We start from the raw sequence: 26257 nt of genomic DNA on the forward strand, positions 1-26257 counted from the left end.
GTGACTAGGAGCAGGATGTTAGAATAGTACATTTCCTCTCTGCTCTCTGGTGATGTGCTGTCTGCCGAGCGTGAAGCTAATGAAAGCTGGAGCTAGCTGGCTAGCTAGCAGGGGCTTTAATGAATGGGTTTCAATGTTGGGGGGTGGGCAATGGGACGTGTGTGTGTGTGCGTGTGTGCGTGTGTGTGTGCGTGTGCGCGTGTGTGTGTGTGTGCCACTGTGTGTGTTCGTGCTCGTGCGTTTGCGATCGTCATTGTGTGTGTGTGTGTGTTTGTGTGTGTGTGTGTGTGTGTGTGTGTGTGTGTGTGTGTGTGTGTGTGTGTGTGTGTGTGTGTGTGTGTGTGTGTGTGTGTGTGTGTGTGTGTGTTGTGTGTGTGTGTGTGTGTGTGTGTGTGTGTGTGTGTGTGTGTGTGTGTGTGTGTGTGTGTGTGTGTGTGTGTGTGTGTGTGTGTGTGCTTCCTTTTGGGGTGCAGGGAAATCGTTTTGCTCTCTGAAAGAGGGATAGCTGTGTTTCTCACATCTCTCCTCAGCCTAGAGGAGATGTATCTCTGTATCTCTCCCCCTACCCCATTCCCCCTACCCCCTCTTTCTTGGAGCTGCTGTCCCCCTCTCTCTCGCTGGGTCAGGTAAAACACAGGGTAGTATTACAGGTCACGGTGTTGAAACCCAAACAACCTCCGCCTGCCTCCTCTATGTCGTCCTGTCTGTCTGTGTGCCCGTGTGTGTTTATGTGTTCCTGTGTCTCTGCGAGGCTCACACCTGTACCTGTCATATATCCTCTTCTTATCTGAGTTGGTTGTTGTCAATGTTTCTGCCTGTTTGCTGCCTTCACACTTCCATTCACTTTCCCTCTGTTCCTCATGTCATCCCCCTCTCCCCCTCTCCCTCTCTCCTTCTCTCCCCTCCTCTCCCTATCTCCTTCTCTCCCCTCCTCTCCCTATCTCCTTCTCTCCCCTCCTCTCCCTATCCCCTCCTCTCCCCTCCTCTCCCTATCCCCTCCTCTCCCCTCCTTCACCCCTCTCCTCTCCCCTCCTCTTCCTCTTCCTCACCCCTGTCCCCTCCTCTCCCTCTCCCCTCCTCTCCCCTATCCCCCCCTCTCCCTCTCTCCTTCTCTCCTTCTCTCCCCTCCTCTCCCTATCCCCTCCTCTCCCCTCCTCTCCCTCACCCCTGTCCCCTCCTCTCCCTCTCCCCTCTCTCTCCCTCTCCCCTACTTTCCCTCACCCTTCTCCCCTCCTCTCCCTCACCCCTCTCCCGCTCACCTCCTCTCCCTCACCCCCATAAACCCCATATCTGTCCTCTATGTTTCCAGAGCCTTTGATATGCCAATCGCCCTACTTTCTGTGGCTGCACTGTGGGAGCAAAACTTTAGTCCACTCTGCCTCCCCATGGTTACCATTGTCTACTGCAGCCTGGTAACAACAACAGTTAGTCTCCATCATGGTTAATGTTGTCTACTGCAGCCTGGTAACAACAACAGTTAGTCTCCATCATGGTTAATGTTGTCTACTGCAGCCTGGTAACAACAACAGTTAGTCTCCATCATGGTTAATGTTATCTACTGTAGCCTGGTAACAACAACAGTTAGTCTCCATCATGGTTAATGTTGTCTACTGTAGCCTGGTAACAACAACAGTTAGTCTCCATCATGGTTAATGTTGTCTACTGTAGCCTGGTAACAACAACAGTTAGTCTCCATCATGGTTAATGTTGTCTACTGTAGCCTGGTAACAACAACAGTTAGTCTCCATCATGGTTAATGTTGTCTACTGTAGCCTGGTAACAACAACAGTAGAGTCTCCATCATGGTTAATGTTGTCTACTGTAGCCTGGTAACAACAACAGTTAGTCTCCATCATGGTTAATGTTGTCTACTGTAGCCTGGTAACAACAACAGTTGAGTCTCCATCATGGTTAATGTTGTCTACTGTAGCCTGGTAACAACAACAGTAGAGTCACCATCATGGTTAATGTTATCTACTGTAGCCTGGTAACAACAACAGTTAGTCTCCATCATGGTTAATGTTGTCTACTGTAGCCTGGTAACAACAACAGTTAGTCTCCATCATGGTTAATGTTGTCTACTGTAGCCTGGTAACACGGTCATGTAGTATAGTGTAGTCATATAGTATAGTCGTAAAGTATAGTCAAATAGTACAGTATTGTCATATTGTATAGCCATATACTATAGTATAGCCATGTAGTAGAGCATAGTCATGTAGTATAGTATAGTCATATAGTCATGTAGTATAGTATGGTATAGTCGTATAGTCATATAGTATAGTATAGTCAAATAGCCAAATAGTATAGTTATATAGTCATATAGTATAGCCATATAGTATAGTCATATAGTATAGTCGTGTAGTATGGTCATATAGTATAGCCATATACTATAGTCTTATAGTATTGCCAAATGATATAGTATAGTCATATAGTATAGTCGTGTAGTATGGTCATATAGTATAGCCATATACTATAGTCTTATATTATTGCCAAATGATATAGTATAGTCATAGAGTATGGTCATATAGTATAGTCAAATAGTATAGTCATATAGTGTGGTCATATAGCATAGTCATACAGTATAGTATAGTCAAATAGTATAGTCATATAGTATTGTCATATAGTACAGTCATATAGTATAGTCATATAGTATAGTCGTATAGTATAGTCATATAGTATAGTCATATAGTATGGTCATATAGTATAGTCATACAGTATAGTCATATAGTATAGTCATATAGTATGGTATAGTCATATAGTATAGTCATATAGTATAGCCATATAGTATAGTCATACAGTATAGTCATATAGTATAGTCATATAATATAGTCATATAGTCATATTGCATAGTCATATAAGATAGTCATATAATGTGGTCATATAGTATAGTATAGTCATATAGTATAGTCATATAGTATAGTATAGTCATGTAGTATAGTCATATAGTATAGTATAGTCTTATAGTATAGTCATATAGTGTGGTCACATAGTATAGTATAGGCATATACTAGTGTAGTATAGGCATATAGTATAGTATAGTCATATAGTATAGTATAGTCATATAGTGTGGTCATATAGTATAGTATAGTATAGTTATATAGTATAGTATAGCCATATGGTATAGTATAGTATATTCATATAGTATAGTCATAGAGTCATATACCATAGGCATATAGTATAGCATGGTCTTATAGTATAGTATAGTATTGTCATATAGTATAGTCATATAGCATGGTCTTATAGTATAGTATAGTATCGTCATATAGTATAGTATAGTCATATAGTATAGTCATATATCATGGTCCTATAGTATAGTATCTTCATATAGTATAGTCATATAGCATGGTATAGTATAGTCGTATAGTATGTATAGTCATATAGCATAGTATATTATAGTATAGTCATATAGTATAGTATAGCATAGTCATATAGCATTGTATAGTATAGTCATATAGTATAGTATAGTCGTATATTATAGTATGGTCATATAGTATAGTATAGCCATATAGTATAGTATAGTATGGTATAGTATAGTCATATAGTGTCATATAGTATAGCCATATAGTATAGTATAGTCATATGGTGTAGTTTGGTTGTATAGTATAGTATGGTCATATAGTATAGTCATATAGTATAGTATAGTCATATAGTAGAGTCATATAGTATAGTATAGTCATATAGTATAGTAGAATCATATGGTATAGTATTGTGTAGTTTGGTTGTATGGTATAGTATAGTCATATAGTATAGTATAGTCATATAGTATAGTATAGGCATACAGTATAGTATAGTCGTACAGTATAGTATAGTATAGTCATAGTATAGTATAGTCATAGTATAGTATAGCCATAGTATAGTATAGTCATAGTATAGTGTAGTCATATAGTATAGTATAGCCATATAGTATAGTATAGTAATATAGTATAGTCATATAGTATAGTATAGTCATATAGTATAGTATAGTACAGGCGTATAGTATAGTATAGTATAGTATAGTCATATAGTACAGTATAGTCATATAGTATAGTATAGTATAGTACAGTATAGGCATATAGTATAGTATAGTATAGGCATATAGTATAGTATAGCATAGTATGGTATAGTATAGTATGGTCATATAGTATAGTCATATAGTATAGTATGGTCATATAGTATAGTATAGTATAGTATAGTCATATAGTATAGTATAGTATAGTCATATAGTATAGTCATATAGTATAGTATAGTATAGTCATATAATATTGTTACGGTTTTCTTCCGTTGAAAGAGAGGAGGACCAAAATGCAGCGTTGTTATTCATAAACATCTTTAATGAAAGATGAAAATACGAACAGTTTACAAAAACAATAAACGTGAAAAACCGAAACAGCCCTATCTGGTGCAACAAACACAGAGACAGGAACAATCACCCATGAAATACTCAGAGAATATGGCTGCCTAAATATGGTTCCCAATCAGAGACAACGATAAACACCTGCCTCTGATTGAGAACCACTCTAGGCAACCATAGACTTACCTAGACTACTTCACTAACCACAATCCCATAACCTACAAAAAACCCATAGACAAAACACACCACATAAATACCCATGTCACACCCTGGCCTGACCAAAATAATAAAGAAAACACAAAATACTAAGGCCAGGGCGTGACAGTACCCCCCCAAAGGTGTTGAGTCCCGGCCGCACACCTAAACCCATAGGGGAGGGTCTGGGTGGGCGTCTGTCCACGGTGGCAGCTCTGGCGTGGGACGTGGACCCCACTCCAACACAGTCTTAGTCGGCATACTTCGCCTCCTTAGATTGGCGACCCTCACCGCCGACCTTGGCCTACTAACCTTAACCAAGGGCCCAACTGGACTGAGGGGCAGCTCCGGACTGAGGGACAGCTCGGGACTGAGGTAGCTCGGGACTGAGGCGTAGCTCGGGACTGAGGGGTAGCTCGGACTGAGGGGTAGCTCAAGACTGAGGGGTAGCTCAAGACTGAGGGGTAGCTCAAGACTGAGAGGAAGCTCAGGCAGGTTGATGGCTCTGGCAGATCCTGGCTGACTGGTGGCTCTGGCAGATCCTGGCTGACTGGCGAATCCTGGCTGACTGGCGGATCCTGGCTGACTGGCGGATCCTGGCTGACTGGCGGCTCTGGCGGATCCTGGCTGACTGGCGGCTCTGGCGGATCCTGGCAGACTGGCGGCTCTGGCGGATCCTGGCAGACTGGCGGCTCTGGCGGATCCTGGCTTACTGGCGGCTCTGGCTGCTCCATGCTGACTGGCGGCTCTGGATGCTCCATGCTGACTGGCAGCTCTGGATGCTCCATGCTGACGGGCAGCTCTGGATGCTCCATGCTGACGGGAGACTCTGGCAGCTCATGACGGACGGGAGACTCTGGCGGCTCATGACAGACGGGAGACTCTGGCGGCTCATGACAGACGGGAGACTCTGGCGGCTCATGACAGACGGGAGACTCTGGCGGCTCTTGACAGACGGGAGACTCTGGCGGCTCTTGACAGACGGGAGACTCTGGCAGCGCTGGACAGGCGAGAGACTCCGGCAGCGCTGGGCAGGCGGGAGACTCAGGCAGCGCTGGACAGGAGAAAAGCTCTGGCAGCAATGGACAGGCGGGAGACTCCGGCAGCGCTGGGCAGGCGGGAGACTCCGGCAGAGCTGGACAGGAGAAAAGCTCCGGCAGCGCTGGAGAGGCGAGGCGCACTGTAGGCCTGATGCCTGGTGCTGGCACTGGTGGTACTGGGCCGAGGACACGCACAGGAAGCCTGGTGCGGGGAGCTGCCACCGGAGGGCTGGTGCGTGGAGGTGGTACTGGATAGACCGGACCTCTTGAGAGGTCCTGAGGAGCTCTTGAGCACCGAGCCTGCCCAACCTTACCTGGTTGAATGCTCCCGGTCGCCCTGCCAGTGCGGCGAGGTGGAATAGCCCGCACTGGGCTATGCAGGCGAACCGGGGACACCATGTGTAAGGCTGGTGCCATGTAAGCCGGCCCAAGGAGACGCACTGGGGACCAGATGCGTAGAGCCGGCTTCATGGCACTTGGCTCGATGCTTACTCTAGCCCGGCCGATACGAGGAGCTGGTATGTACCGCACCGGGCTGTGCACCCGCACTGGAGACACCGTGCGCTCCACAGCATAACACGGTGCCTGCCCGGTCTCTTTCTACCCCCCCGGTAATTACAGGAAGTTGACGCAGGTCTCCTACCTGGCTTCGCCATACTCCCTGTGTGCCCCCCCAATAAATTTTTGGGGCTGACTCTCTGGCTTCCATCCGCGTCGCCGTGCTGCCTCCTCATACCAGCACCTCTCCGCCTTCGCCGCCTCCAGCTCTTCTTTGGGGCGGCGATATTCTCCTGGCTGTGCCCAGGGTCCTTTACCGTCCAAGATTTCCTCCCATGTCCAGAAATCTGGATTTCGCTGCTCCTGCTGCCGCTGCCTGTCACCACGCCGCTTGGTCCTGTTGTGGTGGGTGAATATGTTACGGTTTTCTTCCGTCGAAAGAGAGGAGGACCAAAATGCAGTGTGGTTATTCATAAACATCTTTAATGAAAGATGAAAATATGAACAGTTTACAAAAACAATAAACGTGAAAAACCGAAACAGCCCTATCTGGTGCAACAAACACAGAGACACGAACAATCACCCACGAAATACTCAAAGAATATGGCTGCCTAAATATGGTTCCCAATCAGAGACAACGATAAACACCTGTCTCTGATTGAGAACCACTCTAGGCAACCATAGACTTACCTAGACTACTTCACTAACCACAATCCCATAACCTACAAAAAAACCCATAGACAAAACACACCACATAAATACCCATGTCACACCCTGGCCTGACCAAAATAATAAAGAAAACACAAAATACTAAGGCCAGGGCGTGACAAATATAGTATGGTCATATGGTTTAGTCATATAGTATGGTATGGTCATATAGTATAGTATAGTATAGTCAATTGTATAGTCTTATAGTTAGGTGATAATGCCAGAGAAGCAGCTGCTGGAGGCACGAGACGAAGTCGGATCTAACAAACATAGACTTCCAGGGCATTATCACTTTTATACAACGGGTTACCAACATTTTCAAATTATGATTTTCATATTTTCATAAAAAATTCATTTTGATTAATTTATTGCTGCTATTTCATCCATCCACGTAGATTATAGTCCCGACACAAATCTAGGGTTGCTACCCAAGACGGTTGGTCATTCGGTTCTGTTGCCAGTCGTTCAGTCTTTTTGTTCTGTATCTATGGGACGTGACCCAGTCGTTCAGTCTTTTTGTTCTGTATCTATGGGACGTGACCCAGTCGTTCAGTCTTTTTGTTCTGTATCTATGGTCTCGACCCAGTCGTTCAGTCTTTTTGTTCTGTATCTATGGGACGCGACCCAGTCGTTCAGTTTTTGTTCTGTATCTATGGGACGCGACCCAGTCGTTCAGTCTTTTTGTTCTGTATCTATGGGACGCGACCCAGTCGTTCAGTCTTTTTTGTTCTGTATCTATGGTCTCGACCCAGTCGTTCAGTCTTTTTGTTCTGTATCTAATGATGCGACCCAGTGTTTGGTTCTAAATGTTCCATTGCCATACTGGCTGGCAACGTTCTTATCCCTTGCTTGCTAGCTAGCCAACTACAGCTAACTTACAGTCACGTCAAACAGTGCAGCCAGAATAACAGCAAAGTAGCCGCATTTGCATTTGCATTTGTTTAAGCCGTTTCCCAGTGACATTCCTTTGTATGTAAATATGTTGATAAAAATGATACTGATTCCTGCCTGCTTGTCTGTCTCATCCCGACTCCCGACTCCCGACACGTTCTTTACGACGGGACAGCTGGAGATCGATGTTCAATACTGAAACATTGTTGCACATGTCAGAGAGACAGACAGCAAGGTTTATATAAATCTCTGCTGTTGAAAACCAATTGCTAGTCTAAAAAGAAATGGGAGATAATGTCTTGATGCATTTTATAGTGGAGATCAAGTTTATAAATTGCCTGGCTGGGCTGATGAGACAGTGGATTGCACAGTGAGATGAAACAGAGTAAATGGGTATTTCAACATCATATCATATCATTCAACATCATTCAACATCATAGCTTTAGCCGGTGGTACCTTGTGAGGAGGGTCATATAGTATAGTATAGTATAGTATAGTATAGTATAGTATAGTTATATACTGTGCTGTGAAAAAGTACTTGCCCCCTTCCTGATTTCTTATTTTTTTGCACATTTGTCACACTTAAATGTTTCAGATCATCAAACTAATTGTAATATTACACAAAGATAAGCCAAGTAAACACAAAATGCAGTTTTTACGTGATCATTTTATTTATTAAGGGAAAAAAAGATTTCTGAACCTTCATGGCCCTATGTGACAAAGTAATTCTTAACATCTTACCTTAGAGCAGGTTTGGTACGTAGAAACAAGGTTTGGTAGGTAGAAACAGGTTTGGTAGGTAGAAACAGGTTTGGTAGGTAGAAACAGGTTTGGTAGGTAGAAACAGGTTTGATAGGTAGAAACAGGTTTGGTAGGTAGATCATTTCCCTGGATGCACCACCATCCAAACACACAACTAGCTCTAACCTACACACCTGAGAATGCATTGTGACTGCTCACTTCACCCCCTGAATGAAGCATGAAGGACAATGAATTATTGAAGACCTCTTCATCGATAGAGGAGGAGGGAAAGGAGGAGGGAGGTGTAGTGGAGTCAAGAGATTCTAGAATGACTTGAGTCTCTCCTTGTGTTGTCAATACTTAGAGTTCATTCATTCTCAGACCAAAGGTTAGAGCCTAAACAAATTATTTTCCTCTCCTCTCAACCTCTCCACCTAGAGTAAAACTAGCCGACCCCCTTTCAATGCTGTCACCTCAATTAAAAAAATAATACCAATAACACTAATTGAGAACAACCCACCCTCCCCTGTCCTTGATAACACCCCTCCTCTTCCCCCTCCTCCCCCTCATCTCTCTCTCTGGTGCGTCTGTCCGTCTGTCTGTCTCTCTGTCTGTCTTGCTTTGCTTGCATTCTCTGTCTGTCTCTCTGTCAGTAGTTTTTAATCTGGTTCTGTCTGTGTCGTCTTCTGGAAATTAGTACACAATCAGTTTTCTTTCAACTTGAATTGTGTTTTTTTTTCTTCACACAAATTACACAAAACATACAGGACAATACTCCTTCAAAAACAAACATCCTCTGAATTGTCGATAGACAGAATTCTGGACAGACAGACAGTTTTTTTGGTGGGGCGGTTCCTTGCTTTTTTCCTGCCTTTTCCAGGGTATTGCCCTCACTCTTTGAGAGTGACACCCGAATGACACTTGCTTATTTATGATATATGCACGTTACCAATGCCAGACCTGTGCTGTGACTCCACCTTCCCAAGCCACACCTTTAGAGTGTTATACTTCCTGAGTCTGGACCAATCAGTTGTCAGTATTGTAAGTGGATAAAATTACTCCGTTGGGACACAGTTTCTATCATTCCATAACTAATATCTCCCTCTTCAGTAACACTCTAAATGTGTGTATCCTTTAGATTTACAATTCTCCTCTCCTGTATTTTTATGTTTTGTGTTATATTATGTTTGTATGTGGTATATCTACATGTCTCGCTCTCCTACTCTCTCACGCTCGCTCTAGCTTTCTATCTCTCTCTCTCTCTCTCTCTCTCCTCCACTCCCTCTCTCTCCACTCCTTCTCTCTCCTCCACTCCCTCTTTCCTCTCCTATCCTTCTCTCATTCTGCTCTCCTTCTCTCTCTCTCCACTCCTCCACTCCCTCTCTCTCCTCCTCTCTCTCTCTCTCTCTCCTTCACTCTCTCTCTCCTCTCCATCTCTCGCCTCTCCTCCACTCCTTCTCTCTCTCCTCTCCTCCTCCTCCTCTCTCTCTCTCCACTCCCTCTCTCTCTCCTCTCCTCCTCTCTCTCTCTCTCTCTCTCCACTCTCTCTCTCCTCTCCTTCTCTCCTCTCCTCCACTCTCTCTCTCTCTCTCTCCACTCTCTCTCTCCTCTCCTTCTCTCCTCTCCTCCACTCCCTCTCTCTCTCTCTCCACTCCCTCTCTCCTCTCCATCTCTCGCCTCTCCTCCACTCCCTCTCTCTCCTCCTCCTCTCTCTCTCTCTCCACTCTCTCTCTCCTCTCCTTCTCTCCTCTCCTCCACTCCCTCTCTCTCTCTCTCCACTCCCTCTCTCCTCTCCTCCACTCCCTCTCTCTCTCTCTCCACTCCCTCTCTCCTCTCCTCCACTCCCTCTCTCTCTCTCTCCACTCCCTCTCTCTCTCCTCTCCTCCTCTCTCTCTCTCTCTCTCCACTCTCTCTCTCCTCTCCTTCTCTCCTCTCTCCACTCCCTCTCTCCTCTCCTCTCCTCCACTCCCTCTCTCTCTCTCCACTCCCTCTCTCTCTCCTCTCCTCCTCTCTCTCTCTCTCTCTCTCTCTCTCTCTCTCTCTCTCCTCTCCTTCTCTCCTCTCCTCCACTCCCTCTCTCTCTCTCTCCACTCCCTCTCTCCTCTCCTATCCTTCTCTCATTCTGCTCTCCTTCTCTCTCTCCACTCCTCCACTCCCTCTCTCTCCTCCTCTCTCTCTCTCTCCTCTCCTCCACTCTCTCTCTCTCTCTCTCCTCTCCTCCTCTCTCTCTCTCTCTCCTCTCCTTCTCTCCTCTCCTCCACTCCCTCTCTCTCTCTCTCTCCACTCCCTCTCTCCTCTCCTATCCTTCTCTCATTCTGCTCTCCTTCTAAATATCTCTTGACCTTGATATTTCTTCTTCTTCTTCTGGTGACTAATCTTCTTCTTATGTATTTTTAGATGTTCTCTTCTTTCCTTTTTGTAGCATATTTATTTCCTCCTCTGTTTCCTGTTCATTATACTGTCTTCTTCTTCTGCCTTTATTTGGTCTTTATTCTTTGATACAAAACCAAGCCTTTCCTTCTTTTGGTCTTTATTTCAATCAAACTGACAACAAAAAAACCTTTCTTGCGTTTCCAGGCTTTCCTTCGTTCTCTCTCTCTCTCATTTCTCATTTCTTTCTTGCAGCTCAGTTTTTCTCCCAACGTGCTGCTGTTTTGTTAATATGTCACTCTTGGTTTCCGTCCGGAACGTTCTGTAACCTTTAACCTCACGTTGTTCATGCTATTTAACGTTGCCTGTTCTCTCTAATACAGATTCATGTTTAACTCTGCTTCTATACTTCTTCGGTGGTCGGTTCTTTTTTTCTTTCTTCGTTCCTCCGTATGTCTCCTCTGCAGCCTCTAACGTGTGTCTGCTGCTCTCTATCACGTTTCCTCTCTCTCTCTCTCTCTCTCTCTCTCTCTCTCTCTCTCTCTCTCTCTCTCTCTGTCTCTCTCTCTCTCTGTCTCTCTCTCTGTCTCTCTCTCTCTGTCTCTCTCTCTCTCTTTCTTTCACTTCATTTTCCGTTGCCTAACAGTGTATCGTTGCCTTACCTCTCAATGTGCCTTGACCAGTCAGTCTAACGTTGCATAAACTGGGCCCTCTCACTGGCTCCTCCTCTCTCTCTCTCTCTCTCACTGGCTCCTCCTCTCTCTCTCTCTCTCTCACTGGCTCCTTCCTCTTTCTCTCTCTCCTATCTTGTCTTATAAGTTTATTCAAAATGTTTTTATCTTTCTTTTTCTGGCTTTGTTTGGAAATGTTGTGATGATATTATGTTGTTGCACAACTGGCCCCCACACTAATCTACTTCAATAACTGTCTCGACGTACAGCAGAAGGCCAGTTTTAACTGTCTCAATGGTAGTTTATAGCGTGTCAACTTTACAGTGTGCTACAAGTGTCAACTTTACAGTGTGCTACAAGTGTCAACTTTATAGTGTGCTACACGTGTAAACTTTACAGTGTGCTACAAGTGTAAACTTTACAGTGTGCTACAAGTGTCAACTTTACAGTGTGCTACAAGTGTAAACTTTACAGTGTGCTACAAGTGTAAACTTTACAGTGTGCTACAAGTGTACACTTTACAGTGTGCTACAAGTGTCAACTTTACAGTGCGCTACAAGTGTAAACTTTATAGTGTGCTACAAGTGTACACTTTACAGTTTGGATACAGTGGCTCTTTTGGTTTTGCTGTTGAATTCCCACCAATACACAGACACACACGCGTACTGCGCAATGTCATCAGGCCCTCTGCAAGTCAATTTACATGTCTGTCTATAGTATACATGTCACTATACGTGTCTGTCTATGTCACTATACGTGTCTGTCTATGTCACTATACGTGTCTGTCTATGTCACTATACGTGTCTGTCTATGTCACTATACGTGTCTGTCTATGTCACTATACGTGTCTGTCTATGTCACTATACGTGTCTGTCTATGTCACTATACGTGTCTGTCTATGTCACTACACGTGTCTGTCTATGTCACTATACGTGTCTGTCTATGTCACTACACGTGTCTGTCTATGTCACTACACGTGTCTGTCTATGTCACTATACGTGTCTGTCTATGTCACTACACGTGTCTGTCTATGTCACTATACGTGTCTGTCTATGTCACTACACGTGTCTGTCTATGTCAGTACACGTGTCTGTCTGTCACTATACGTGTCTGTGTATGTCACTATACGTGTCTGTCTATGTCACTATACGTGTCTGTCTATGTCACTATACGTGTCTGTCTATGTCACTATACGTGTCTGTCTATGTCACTACACGTGTCTGTCTGTCACTATACGTGTCTGTCTATGTCACTATACGTGTCTGTCTATGTCACTACACGTGTCTGTCTATGTCAGTACACGTGTCTGTCTGTCACTATACGTGTCTGTGTATGTCACTATACGTGTCTGTCTATGTCACTACACGTGTCTGTCTATGTCACTACACGTGTCTGTCTATGTCAGTACACGTGTCTGTCTATGTCACTACACGTGTCTGTCTATGTCACTACACGTGTCTGTCTATGTCACTACACGTGTCTGTCTATGTCACTACACGTGTCTGTCTATGTCACTATACGTGTCTGTCTATGTCACTACACGTGTCTGTCTATGTCACTATAGATGTCTGTCTATGTCACTACACGTGTCTGTCTCATTGGTGTGTATTGAGGTCTAGGGGGGCTTTTCTGTCAACATGTTTAGGTCCTGGTACATCTAGATAATAGTGTCTGATAGGGGCTTGTGTTCCACTCATATAACATTATGTTTCACCATTAAACTCATTTGCATGGATATCCTTGTAGGAGGTAACTAACTTCTATACTAAGGGATATTATGTTGGTTGTGTACTCCAGACTCAGAAACAATCTTAAAATCAGACAGGGCTCTAACATCAAATACATCGAGTTAGCACACCCCGGGCCTGCGTGTTTTGGATGTCACCTCGTCCCGTTCCGACCCTTCTCTCTCTCTCTGTGTGGAGTCTGGAGTCAGCCCCATGGTCACCCTGTCCTCTCTCTCTACAGGGGCGTGTCCAACAAGCCAGGCAACAGTCCCAAGGGCCACCCCCCCGACGGACACTCCTCAGTCACCGATCTGGCCAACTCTCTCACCGGAGACATGGTCATGGTACGACACATCGTTCCTCCCTCCCTTATCCATCTCTCTCTCCCTCCTATTCATTCACCTCCTCCTCCTCCTATTCCTCCTCCTCCTTATCCTCCTCCTCCTCCTTATCCTCCTCCTATTCTTCCTCCTCCTTCTATTCCTCCTCCTCCTATTCCTCCTCCTCTTCCTATTCCTCCTCTTCCTATTATTCCTACTACTTCTATTCCTCCTCCTCCTATTCCTCCTCCTATTCCTATTCCTCCTCCTATTCTTCCTCCTTCTATTCCTCCTCCTATTCTTCCTCCTCCTCCTATTCCTCCTCATCCTCCTCCTCCTCCTCCTCCTCCTTATCCTCCTCCTATTCTTCCTCCTCTTATTCCTCCTTCTCCTCCCCCTCCTATTCCACCTCCTCCTCCTCCCCCTCCTATTCCTCCTCCCCTATTTCTCTTCCTCCTCCTATTCCTCCTCCTATTCCTCCTATTCCACCTCCTCCTATTCTTCCTCCTCCTATTTCTCCTCCTCTTCCTATTCCTCCTCCTATTCCTCCTCATCCTCCTATTCCTCCTCTCCTCCTCCTATTCCTCCTCCTCCTATTCCTCCTATTCCTCCTCCTATTCCTCCTCCTCATTCCTCCTCCTATTCCTTCTCCTCCTTCTATTCCTCCTCATATTCCTCCTCCTCCTACCCTACACCCCCTATCAACCCCAAATCCTTATTCATCCCCTAGAGCCAACCCTCTACCCCCTGGGAACTTGGGTAGATTTGAGAGGACTGGATAAGGGGAACACAATATGTGGTCTTATTTTTTAATTTTTTAGTATATATATATTTTTTTTATGCCAAAATATGAAACCCACCTATCACAAGCCTATAACAGAATGTCTTAGTCCTGGTCAAACCCTTTGATTGGTCCATCAGTAACACCGTGGTTAAACTGCTGGTTTGCATAAACATGCTCCTCCCATTACCATTGTTTTTTATTTAGGCCAAGTCAGTTAAGAACAAATTCTTACTTTACAATGACGGCCTACTCGGGGAACAGTGGGGTAACTGCCTTGTTCAGGGGCAGAATGACAGGTTTGTTTACCTTGTCAGCTCAGGGGATTTGATCTAGCAACCTTTTCAGTTACTGGCCCCAACGCTCTAACCACTAGACTACCTGCCGCCTCTACACTCTAACCACTAGACTACCTGCCGCCTCTACACTCTAACCACTAGGTTGCCTGCCTGATTAGACTAAGAGTAGGGTTTTAGGACCGAGGCTGTATCTCAAATGGCACCCTATTCTCTATATAGTACACTACTTTTGAACAAGGGCCGTAGTTCAGTATCAAGAAACTGGGGCGCCATTTGGAACACAGAGGCTGATGACCTGCTGCTGTTCTCTCTCTCTGTGTGTTATATCTACATCTGACATACATACCTTCTGTCAAACTTAAACACACACAGAGAACGAGAGAGAGTGAGAGAGAGGTGGGGTGATGTGTGAGAGAGAGAGAGAGAGAGAGAGAGGGGGGGAGAGAGAGAGAGAGGGGGTAAGAGAGGGGGAGAAAAGTTAGAGGGAGGGAGGGAGGGAGGGAGGGGGAGGGAGGGAGGGAGGGAGGGAGGGAGGGAGGGAGGGAGGGAGGGAGGGTAAGAGGGGGGAGAAAAGTTAGAGGGAGGGAGGGAGGGAGGGACAGTGAGAATACAGTGCAGGAGATCAACCTGACTTTCTGCTCATCCTCTCCATGCCCCCACACAGTCTTTCTCTCTTACTCTCTCTGTCTGTGCGCTGATGTTGCTATCAAATAGCATATCAGCTGTGATAAAGGAGAGAGAGAAAGGTTAAGATCATTTTAATTCCCTGAATTATAATTCCAGCTGAGAGGTATGAGACTATAAAAACATAGGGGGACTTGAGGAGAATGAGATTGGAGAGAGAGAGACAGAGAGAGAGAGACACAGAGAGATACACAGAGAGAGACACAGAGAGAGAGAGACACAGAGAGATACACAGAGAGAGACACAGAGAGAGAGAGACACAGAGAGAGACACAGAGAGAGAGAGACAGAGAGAGACACAGAGAGAGAGAGACACAGAGAGAGACACAGAGAGAGAGAGACAGAGAGAGAGAGAGAGAGAGAGAGAGAGAGAGAGAGAGAGAGACTTTTTGTCTTTCTTTCATTAAAACCTCACCCCCCCCGTGCTTAAAATACACCACCACAAAATATATCTTGTACTCCATACACGTACCATACTCACCTTGCCCTCTACCCCACAGTACAAAACAACACCACACATCACAATAACCAAAACCCCAGCACTTCTACAACCATATCCAACCCATCTCCCCAGCTGTACAGACAGCCCCTCCCCAACACACCATATCTCCTGAAACACCTCCCCCAGCTGTACAGACAGCCCCCTCCCCAACACACCATATCTCCTGAAACATCTCCACACTTATCATTCTATAGAACTCAAACTCACCCTGAGGCGCGCTGAGACCATCCCATTAAATAATAGTAAAGGGTCTGTTATCCCCCCCACCTTTGACCCTGTTCCTCCTTGTTAGCCAAATAGCCAACTTTGCCTGAAAATGTAACTAAACACATTTGGCCTTTTCCTTATTCGAATACCTGTACCCCATTATAAACATCTCAAAAGATGGCTGTGTTGTGGAAGATAGGCTCCTCCCACACCCACAGCCCAGGCTCCACACCCCTTTCTCACGTGGGCCTTTGCAGCTGTCAGACCCTCAGCACTGCAGAGTACAAATCAGAGAGACCTGCTGTACTCAGCCCCTCCGGCCTCATGAGGAACAGCTGCCGGTCCCAACCCTAATCCGCCAGCTCTCCTCAGCAGCACGCATGCTGGTTGCATTTTATGCAGTTTATGCCACAGGGAAGATGCCACCAGGTTGTTGATTATCTTCAACCTCCCACTATATGACACGTGGGACAGGAACCACCTCCACCTGGCCTGTGACAGCCCACTCCCAGTTCTTCCTGACCCACCTCTCCGAGTCCAGGTATACCCCCAACATTTTAAGCCAACATTTTAAGCCAACACTTCACAACCCAACTGCAAAACCCCTGGAAGCAGAGGAGGGGCCCTATCCCCCCATGCCCCACATAACAGAGCTTTTCTCTTGCTCCAGTTTACCTGACGAAGCTCCCTCGTACACCTTCAGACTGGTCTCTAGTTCCTGCCCATCCCTGACCATCACAGAAACGTAATCTGCATACGCTGACACTGCTATGCCTGTCACCACATCCATTCCTGTCCAGCACACTCCCTGCAGTCTCCTGCGTAGCAGTCCTAAAAAAAAGGCTCAATGGCTAATGTGTATAACTGCCCTGATAGAGGGCATCCTTGTCTAATGCCCCGTCTCACTCCACAGTTCTGCCCTATACAACTCAGTATAAAACTCCACAGTTCTGCCCTATACAACTCAGTATAAAACTCCACAGTTCTACCCTATACAACTCAGTATAAAACTCCACAGTTCTACCCTATACAACTCAGTATAAAACTCCACAGTTCTGCCCTATACAACTCAGCATAAAACTCCACAGTTCTGTCCTATACAACTCAGTATAAAACTCCACAGTTCTGCCCTATACAACTCAGTATAAAACTCCACAGTTCTGCCCTATACAACTCAGTATAAAACTCCACAGTTCTGCCCTATACAACTCAGTATAAAACTCCACAGTTCTGCCCTATACAACTCAGTATAAAACTCCACAGTTCTGCCCTATACAACTCAGTATAAAACTCCACAGTTCTACCCTATACAACTCAGTATAAAACTCCACAGTTCTGACCTATACAACTCAGTATAAAACTCCACAGTTCTGCCCTATACAACTCAGTGTAAAACTCCACAGTTCTGCCCTATTGTCACACCCTGACCATAGTTTACTTTGTATATTTCTATGTTTTGGTTGGTCAGGGTGTGAGCTGAGTGGGCATTCTATGTTTCCTGTCTAGTTTGTCTATTTCTATGTCTGGCCTGATATGGTTCTCAATCAGAGGCAGGTGTTCGTCATTGTCTCTGATTGGGAACCATATTTAGGTAGCCTGGGTTTCACTGTGTGTTTGTGGGTGATTGTTCCTGTCTCTGTGTTTTCACCAGATAGGGCTGTTTCGGTTTTCGTTACGTTTCCACGTTTGTTGTTTTTGTAGTTTTTGTATTGATTCGTGTTTTACGTTTGTTGATTAAACATGGATAGCAATCTACACGCCGCATTTTGGTCCGACTCTCCTTCACCAAAAGAGAACCGTTACAGAATCACCCACCGCAACGGGACCAAGCGGCGTGTCAACAGGCAGGAGCCACAGGAGAAGCAACAACGGCAGCAACAGCGGCGCAATGAGGATTGGACATGGGACGATATATTGGATGGCAAGGGTTGCTATACATGGGAGGAGATCCTGGCGGGAAGGGATTGCCTTCCATGGGAACAGGTGGAGGCAGCGAGGAGAGCAGAGGCAGCCGGAGAGAGGAGCCGGCGATATGAGGGAACACGGTTGGCAAGGAAGCCCGAGAGTCAGCCCCAAAAATTTCTTGGGGGGGGGCTCACAGGGAGTAGGGCTACGCAAGGTAGGAGACCTGCGCAAACTCCCTGTGCTTACCGGGGGGCTAGAGAGACCGGGCAGGCACCGTGTTATGCAGTGGTGCGCACGGTGTCCCCAGTGCGGGTGCATAGCCCGGTGCGGTATATTCCAGCTCCGCGTATCGGCCGGGCTAGATTGAGCGTCGAGCCAAATGCCATGAAGCCAGCTCTACGCATCTGGTCCCCAGTGCGTCTCCTTGGGCCGGCTTACATGGCACCAGCCTTGCGCTCGGTGTCTCCGGTTCGCCTGCATAGCCCAGTGCGGGCTATTCCACCTCGCCGCACTGGCAGGGCGACCGAGAGCATTCAACCAGGTAAGGTTGGGCAGGCTCGGTGCTCAAGAGCTCCAGTGCGCCTGCACGGTCCGGACTATCCAGTACCACCTCCACACCCCAGCCCTCCGGTAGCAGCTCCCCGCACCAGGCTTCCTGTGCATGTTCTCGGTCCAGTACCACCAGTGCCAGCACCACGCATCAGGCCTACAGTGCGCCTCGCCTCTCCAGCGCTGCCAGAGCCTTCCTCCTCTCCTGCGCTGTTGGAGTCTCCCACCTGTTCAGCGCTACCAGAGCCTTCTGCCTCTACAGCGTTGCCGGAGTCTCCTGCCTGTTTAGCGCAGCCAGAGCTGCCAGTCTGCATGGAGCAGCCAGAGCTGCCAGTCTGCATGGAGCAGCCAGAGCTGCCAGTCTGCATGGAGCTGCCAGTCTGCATGGAGCTGCCAGTCTGCATGGAGCTGCCAGTCTGCATGGAGCTGCCAGTCTGCATGGAGCTGCCAGTCTGCATGGAGCAGCCAGAGCTGCCAGTCTGCATGGAGCAGCCAGAGCTGCCAGTCTGCATGGAGCAGCCAGAGCTGTCAGTCTTCATGGAACAGCCAGAGCTGTCAGTTTGCATGGAGCAGCCAGTCTGCACGGAGCTGCCAGTCTGCACGGAGCTGCCAGTCTGCAAGGAGCTGCCAGTCTGCAAGGAGCTGCCAGTCTGCACGGAGCCGCCAGAGCTGCCAGTCTGTAAGAAGCCGCCAGAGCTGTCAGCCTATATGGAGCAGCCAGAGCCGCCAGTCAGCGTGGAGCAGCCAGTCAGCATGGAGCAGCCAGATCAGTCAGTCTAGCATGATCCTCCAGTCAGCCAGACTCTTCCAGATCCGCCAGTTAGCCGGACTCTTCCAGATCCGCCAGTTAGCCGGACTCTTCCAGATCCGCCAGTCAGCCGGACTCTTCCAGATCCGCCAGTCAGCCGGACTCTTCCAGATCCGCCAGTCAACCGGACTCTTCCAGTGCCGCCAGTCTGCCCAGCGCCGCCAGTGCCGTCAGTCTGCCAGGATCAGTTAGATCCGCCAGCCAGACAGGATCCACCAGTCTGCCAGGATCCGCCAGTCAGCCCGGATCTGCCAGAACTGCCAGTCAGCCAGGATCCGCCAGTCTGCCAGACCCTTCCAGATCCGCCAGTCTGCCAGACCCTTCCAGATCCGCCAGTCTGCCAGACCCTTCCAGATCCGCCAGTCTGCCAGACCCTTCCAGATCCGCCAGTCTGCCAGACCCTTCCAGATCCACCAGTCTGCCAGACCCTTTCAGATCCGCCAGTCTGCCAGACTCTTCCAGATCCGCCAGACTCTTCCAGATCCGCCAGACTCTTCCAGATCCGCCAGTCTGCCAGACTCTTCCAGATCCGCCAGACTCTTCCAGATCCGCCAGTCTGCCAGACTCTTCCAGATCCGCCAGTCAGCCAGACTCTTCCAGATCCGCCAGTCAGCCAGACTCTTCCAGATCCGCTAGTCAGCCAGGATCTGCCAGAGCCTTCCTCCTCTCCTGTGCTGTCGGAGTCTGAAGAGCCCCAATGTCCCGAGCTGCCCCTCTGTCCCGAGCTGCCCCTCTGTCCCGTGTTATTTAGTAGGGTTGCCGTGGCTAGGAGGTCACGGAAGCGGACAAGGTGGAGGAAGACTACGGTGAAGTGGGGGCCACGTCCAGCACCAGAGCCGCCACCGCGAACAGATGCCCACCCAGACCCTCCCCTATAGGTTCAGGTTTTGGCACCTTGGGGGGGAGGGGAGGGTACTGTCACCCTGACCATAGTTTACTTTGTATATTTCTATGTTTTGGTTGGTCAGGGTGTGAGCTGAGTGGGCATTCTATGTTTCATGTCTAGTTTGTCTATTTCTATGTCTGGCCTGATATGGTTCTCAATCAGAGGCAGGTGTTCGTCATTGTCTCTGATTGGGAACCGTATTTAGGTAGCTTGGGTTTCACTGTGTGTTTGTGGGTGATTGTTCCTGTCTCTGTGTTTTCACCAGATAGGGCTGTTTCGGTTTTCGTTACGTTTCCACGTTTGTTGTTTTTGTAGTTTTTGTATTGATTCGTGTTTTACGTTTGTTTATTAAACATGGATAGCAATCTACACGCCGCATTTTGGTCCGACTCTCCTTCACCAAAAGAGAACCGTTACACCTATACAACTCAGTATAAAACTCCACAGTTCTGCCCTATACAACTCAGTATAAAACTCCACAGTTTTGCCCTATACAACTCAGTATAAAACTCCACAGTTCTGCCCTATACAACTCAGTATAAAACTCCACAGTCCGCTCTCGCATCTCACCCACCACAGAGGTCCCCCGCCCATCGACAGCCACATCTCCCCCACCACAGAGGTCACCCGCCCATCAGACAGCCGTAGGCAATGCAAACCCTTGGCTTCACCACTCTGTCTTTCCAAACCAAAGAAGAAGGAGCTGGGAGCATCCATCTCCTTGAGCATGGAGAACCTAGCTCTTACAAGTGTTCCCTTTGCTTTAACCTGGAGAAAAACTGCCAAGGTCCCTATGTAATTCAGCTAAATTAGCCTGGAGGGCCTACATTGCCTTGCCCCTCCATCTCACTAATACTACGCTCGAGTTCCCCCGATACTCTCCTAGCCTCTGAGGATGAGAGAGCTTTATACTGTTGACAGAAAATACTAATTTGGACTTTCTTCACATCCCACCATTGACTCAGAGACTCATACTACTCTATTCGATGCCCCCACCTTTCCCAAAAGGTCTGGAAACCTGAGCAAAAAGTGGCATCTTGTAAGAGCTTTACATTGAACTTCCAATAAGATGCCTGCCGGGGCCCTGGTGAAATAGACAGCCGAGCCATGGTTATGTGGCGATCTGAAAACCCCATCGGGAGAATGGTAGCACCCAGCAGCCTATTGCTCCGATTCCTAGACATGTAAAACCGATCAAGACGGGCTGCACTCACCCTAGCCCCAAAAACCTTCACCCATGTATACTGTCTTGTGTTTGGATGTCTAGTTCTCCAAACATCCACTAGGTCGAACTGATTAATGATGTCCCTTAACACTCCCACTGAATGAGGCTCTTCCCCATTTCTGTCTTTCGTAAAATCCATCGTACAGTTCCAGTCCTCTCTGACCACTAGTGTCTCCTCAGGCGCTACACGACAGTTATTAAGATAAAACCCATGTTGTTCATTTCTACTTTTACAACCTACCCCAACAGTACAAAAAGGACTGCCACTCCTGCACTAAAATGTGTTCCACGGCTCAGCACACTTGCCCCTTTCCACCAGAGCCCCCAATCGACTTCATTCAACACATCACTATGCGTCTCCTGCAGAAACAACACCTGTCATTTTTGTTTTGTTTTACATATTCACCTAACAGACTCATATTCACCAAACAGACATCTCTGGTGCCATTTATATTAAGCGAGCCTACCCAAAATGTCTCTATAAGAAGTGGGAGAAAAGCCAGCAAGGAAAGAGACCAATAGCAAAGCTCAAAAAGCCCCAGTGTCAGAAAGAAACTCTTAATCTAAACAGCATCTAAAGGTAGACCCTTACGCACTGTTATGAACCACTTCCTGAACCTAAACCGTTTCCTGTGTGAGGACACCATGCCCCTAATTTTTTAGAGCATGTTGTGCTGATCTTACAAACTTTCTCGGATCAGAAAAAAAAAGCTTCAAGATGACATTTTTCCCCCTTGGTCTCATTCAGGAACCTTGTCAGTTCCCTCGCCGTGGACTTTGACCCCTCTGCTTGACTGGCTGTCCACTCCGGATGCATTGAGGAGGAGTCTGTAAAAAAAAAGGCCTCCTCATCATCCTCTTCCTCAGACTCACTTTCCCCCTCATCTCCATCCTGACCACCTGCACTTCCTCTCTGGTCAGCCCCACCCCAGCCTCTCCCCTCCCACCTCCTTTCTTCTCCCCCTTTTCCTGTTCCGCTTGACACCCATCCACTAGCATAACCTGACTAGGCCCAGACTCATCTACACCACCATCACTGGCCTGACTAGGCGCAGACTCATCTACACCACCATCACTGGCCTGACTAGGCCCAGACTCATCTACACCACCATCACTGGCCTGACTAGGCGCAGACTCATCTACACCACTTACTATAGCCTGACTAGGCCCAGACTCATCTACACCACCATCTATAGCCTGACTAGGCCCAGACTCATCTACACCACCATCCATATCCTGACTAGACGCAGCCTCATCTACACCACCATCACTGGCCTGACTAGGCGCAGACTCATCTACACCACCATCCATAACCTGACTAGACGCAGCCTCATCTACACCACCATCACTGGCCTGACTAGGCGCAGACTCATCTACACCACCATCCATAACCTGACTAGACGCAGCCTCATCTACACCACCATCACTGGCCTGACTAGGTGCAGACTCATCTACACCACCATCTATAGCCTGACTAGGCCCAGACTCATCTACACCACCATCTATAACCTGACTAGGCCCAGACTCATCTACACCACCATCACTGGCCTGACTAGGCCCAGACTCATCTACACCACCATCTATAGCCTGACTAGGCCCAGACTCATCTACACCACCATCTATAACCTGACTAGGCCCAGACTCATCTACACCACCATCACTGGCCTGACTAGGCCCAGACTCATCTACACCACCATCACTGGCATGACTAGGCCCAGCCTCATCTACACCACCATCTATAACCTGACTAGGCCCAGCCTCATCTACACCACCATCACTGGCATGACTAGGCCCAGACTCATCTACACCACCATCTCTAGCCTGACTAGACCCAGCCTCAGATACCCCACCATCCCTAGCCTGACTAGGCCCAGCCTCATCTACACCACCTTCCCTGGCATGACTAGACCCAGCCTCATCTACACCACCATCTATAGCCTGACTAGGCCCAGACTCATCTACACCACCATCCCTGACATGACTAGGCCCAGCCTCATATACACCACCATCCCTGGCATGACTAGTCCCAGACTCATCTACACCACCATCCCTGGCATGACTAGGCCCAGCCTCATCTACACCACCATCTATAACATGACTAGGCCCAGCCTCAACTACACCACCTTCCCTGGCATGACTATGCCCAGCCTCATACACACCACCATCTATAACATGACTAGGCCCAGCTTCTGCTGTCTGCATCTCATTACCCCCTGCACTTTGACCTCGATTTCCCCCACTGGCGCTTGTACCCTCACCTTGTCTAAGGGATTTATGTGGGCACGCAAAGCTCTTATGCCCCAAATCCCCACACTCAAAACACAGTAGACTATCTGTGCTGGCAAACCCTGCGTAGAGCCCCTCCCAATGCCTCACTTTAAAGTGCACATTTAGTTGTTGCTCATTGTTGTTCAGAAACATGAACACTGGCCTCCAGAACGAAACAACGAAACAACGTGCTTAACGACATCTGCCTGAGGACCTGCCGACCCGAAAACCACGAGCAGACTTACCAAAACGACTCAGCTCTTTCCTGAGGACATGAAAACCGCGAGCAGACTTACCAAAACGACTCCGCTCTTTCCTCAGGACATGAAAACCGCTAGCAGACTTACCAAAACGACTCCGCTCTTTCCTCAGGACATGAAAACCGCTAGCAGACTTACCAAAACGACTCCGCTCTTTCCTGATTTGATCATCCGTAAGAAACGGATGCAAATGTGCGACTACCACCCTGGTCGAATGGGTAGAAAGAGGTGAAATTGGCACCAACACACCCCTTGTAAATATTCCACTAGCAATGAGCCTACCAACCAAATGTGCTCTTTTCAGGAACACAACCACAGCTTTGTTCATTCTGGAAGCAGAATGTATAAATTCAGCTCCTACCTGTTCACCGACCGCGAGCAGAACCTCCTCTATCTTAACTCCATTCTCAGGAACACACCACACATTCCAAACCCCAGGAAACTAACTCTGTCATCTTCCACCCTAACTTTGAAAAAGAAAAAATGTGGATACCGCTAAAACAAATAGTGCATTAACCCTCCAGCATAGAAAAGAATCAAGAAAAAAAGTTAGGGCAGAGCCCTCCACATCAAACACTCAAACTCCCAAAAACTCCCAGCATGCACTGCAAGAGAGAGAGAGGGGGGGGGAGACAGACAGAGAGAGAGACACAGAGAGAGAATGGCTCGTCTGTCTGAAGCCAGCTATCGGAGCGCCTCCTCAGCCTCCTGCCTCTTAAGGACATTAGTGGGTAAATGAAAGTGCTTCGTGTCAGAGTATCTCTCTCAGCGGGCCCCCAGCCAGCCACCATGATAAAACATCTCTCTCAGTGGCCCCCAGCCAGCCACCATGATAAAACATCTCTCTCAGCGGGCCCCCAGCCAGCCACCATGATAAAACACTCTCTCAGTGGCCCCCAGCCAGCCACCATGATAAAACATCTCTCTCAGTGGCCCCCAGCCAGCCACCATGATAAAACATCTCTCTCAGTGGCCCCCAGCCAGCCACCATGATACAACATCTCTTTCAGTGGCCCCCATTCAGCCACCATGATAAAACATCTCTCTCAGTGGCCCTCAGCCAGCCACCATGATAAAACATCTCTCTCAGTGGCGTGATAAAACATCTCTCTCAGTGGCCCCCAGCCAGCCACCATGATAAAACATCTCTCTCAGTGGCCCCCAGCCAGCCACCATGATAAAACATCTCTCTCAGTGGCGTGATAAAACATCTCTCTCAGTGGCCCCCAGCCAGCCACCATGATAAAATATCTATCTAAGCGGCCCCCAGCCAGCCACCATGATAAAACATCTTTCTCAGTGGCCCCCAGCCAGCCACCATGATAAAACACTCTCTCAGTGGCCCCCAGCCAGCCACCATGATAAAACATCTCTCTCAGCGGGCCCCCAGGCAGCCACCATGATAAAACACTCTCTCAGTGGCCCCCAGCCAGCCACCATGATAAAACATCTTTCTCAGTGGCCCCCAGCCAGCCACCATGATAAAACACTCTCTCAGTGGCCCCCAGGCAGCCACCATGATAAAACACTCTCTCAGTGGCCCCCAGCCAGCCACCATGATAAAACATCTATTTCAGCGGCCCCCAGCCAGCTGCCACACGCCATCCCACCATGATAAAATGAGACGCCCCAAAACCCTGGCTGGCACCCCACCACCTCCACTCTCCAGGCGCCCCAAAACCCGGCTGGCACCCACCACCTCCACTCTCCAGGCGCCCCAAAACACGGCTGGCACCCCACCACCTCCACTCTCCAGGCGCCCCAAAACCCGGCTGGCACCCCACCACCTCCACTCTCACTGTCTGTAGTCGACAAAGAGCTGTGTGCGTGAAAGGATTGTGTGTGTGTTGTGTCCGTGTGTGTGCATCTGCGTGTGTATAGATTTTCATCCTGAGCTTCTGTTTGTATTCGTCTGCCCCCCCCCCAAACGCCCCAGCTGTCCCCGGGCTCTGAGGATGACGACGGTGAAGGTCCTATCTGTGAGAAGCTGGGGCGGATCCAGTTCTCGGTTGGCTACAGCTTCCAAGACTCCACCCTGACTGTCAAGATTCTCAAGGTATTAGTGACACGGTTACAAAGCCAGAATTGTGGGGTTTTAATTCCCCGTACGAAATTGTACGTACGCGTCACTTGAAGTAACGACTGCTAATTGACATATGTTGTTGTTATTATGAAGGGCCAGGAGCTTCCTGCCAAGGACTTCTCTGGGACCTCTGACCCCTTCGTCAAGCTCTACCTGCTGCCGGACAAGAAGCACAAGCTGGAGACCAAGGTGAAGAGGAAGAACCTCAACCCTCACTGGAACGAGACCTTCCTGTTCGAGGGTACGTGGGGATTCTAATGCTCTTCTCATACCTGTATTACGGTACAGTTCTCTTCTCATACCTGTATTA

The 26257-nt window shown here is 47.8% G+C and overlaps 1 protein-coding gene across 1 annotated transcript in view; it reads left to right on the forward strand.

Annotated features, from left to right (window-relative positions):
- Nucleotides 1-26257, forward strand: part of LOC112241608 (synaptotagmin-7-like) — a 160328-nt gene that overhangs the window by 110129 nt on the left and 23942 nt on the right. Inside the window, exons 4-6 of the mRNA XM_042320786.1 lie at nucleotides 13413-13515; nucleotides 25801-25920; nucleotides 26041-26188. Of these exons, the coding sequence (XP_042176720.1) occupies nucleotides 13413-13515; nucleotides 25801-25920; nucleotides 26041-26188 (371 nt within the window). The remainder of the gene's footprint in view (nucleotides 1-13412; nucleotides 13516-25800; nucleotides 25921-26040; nucleotides 26189-26257) is intronic.

Source organism: Oncorhynchus tshawytscha, linkage group LG01, assembly GCF_018296145.1.
Source record: "Oncorhynchus tshawytscha isolate Ot180627B linkage group LG01, Otsh_v2.0, whole genome shotgun sequence".
Lineage (NCBI taxonomy): Eukaryota > Metazoa > Chordata > Actinopteri > Salmoniformes > Salmonidae > Oncorhynchus > Oncorhynchus tshawytscha.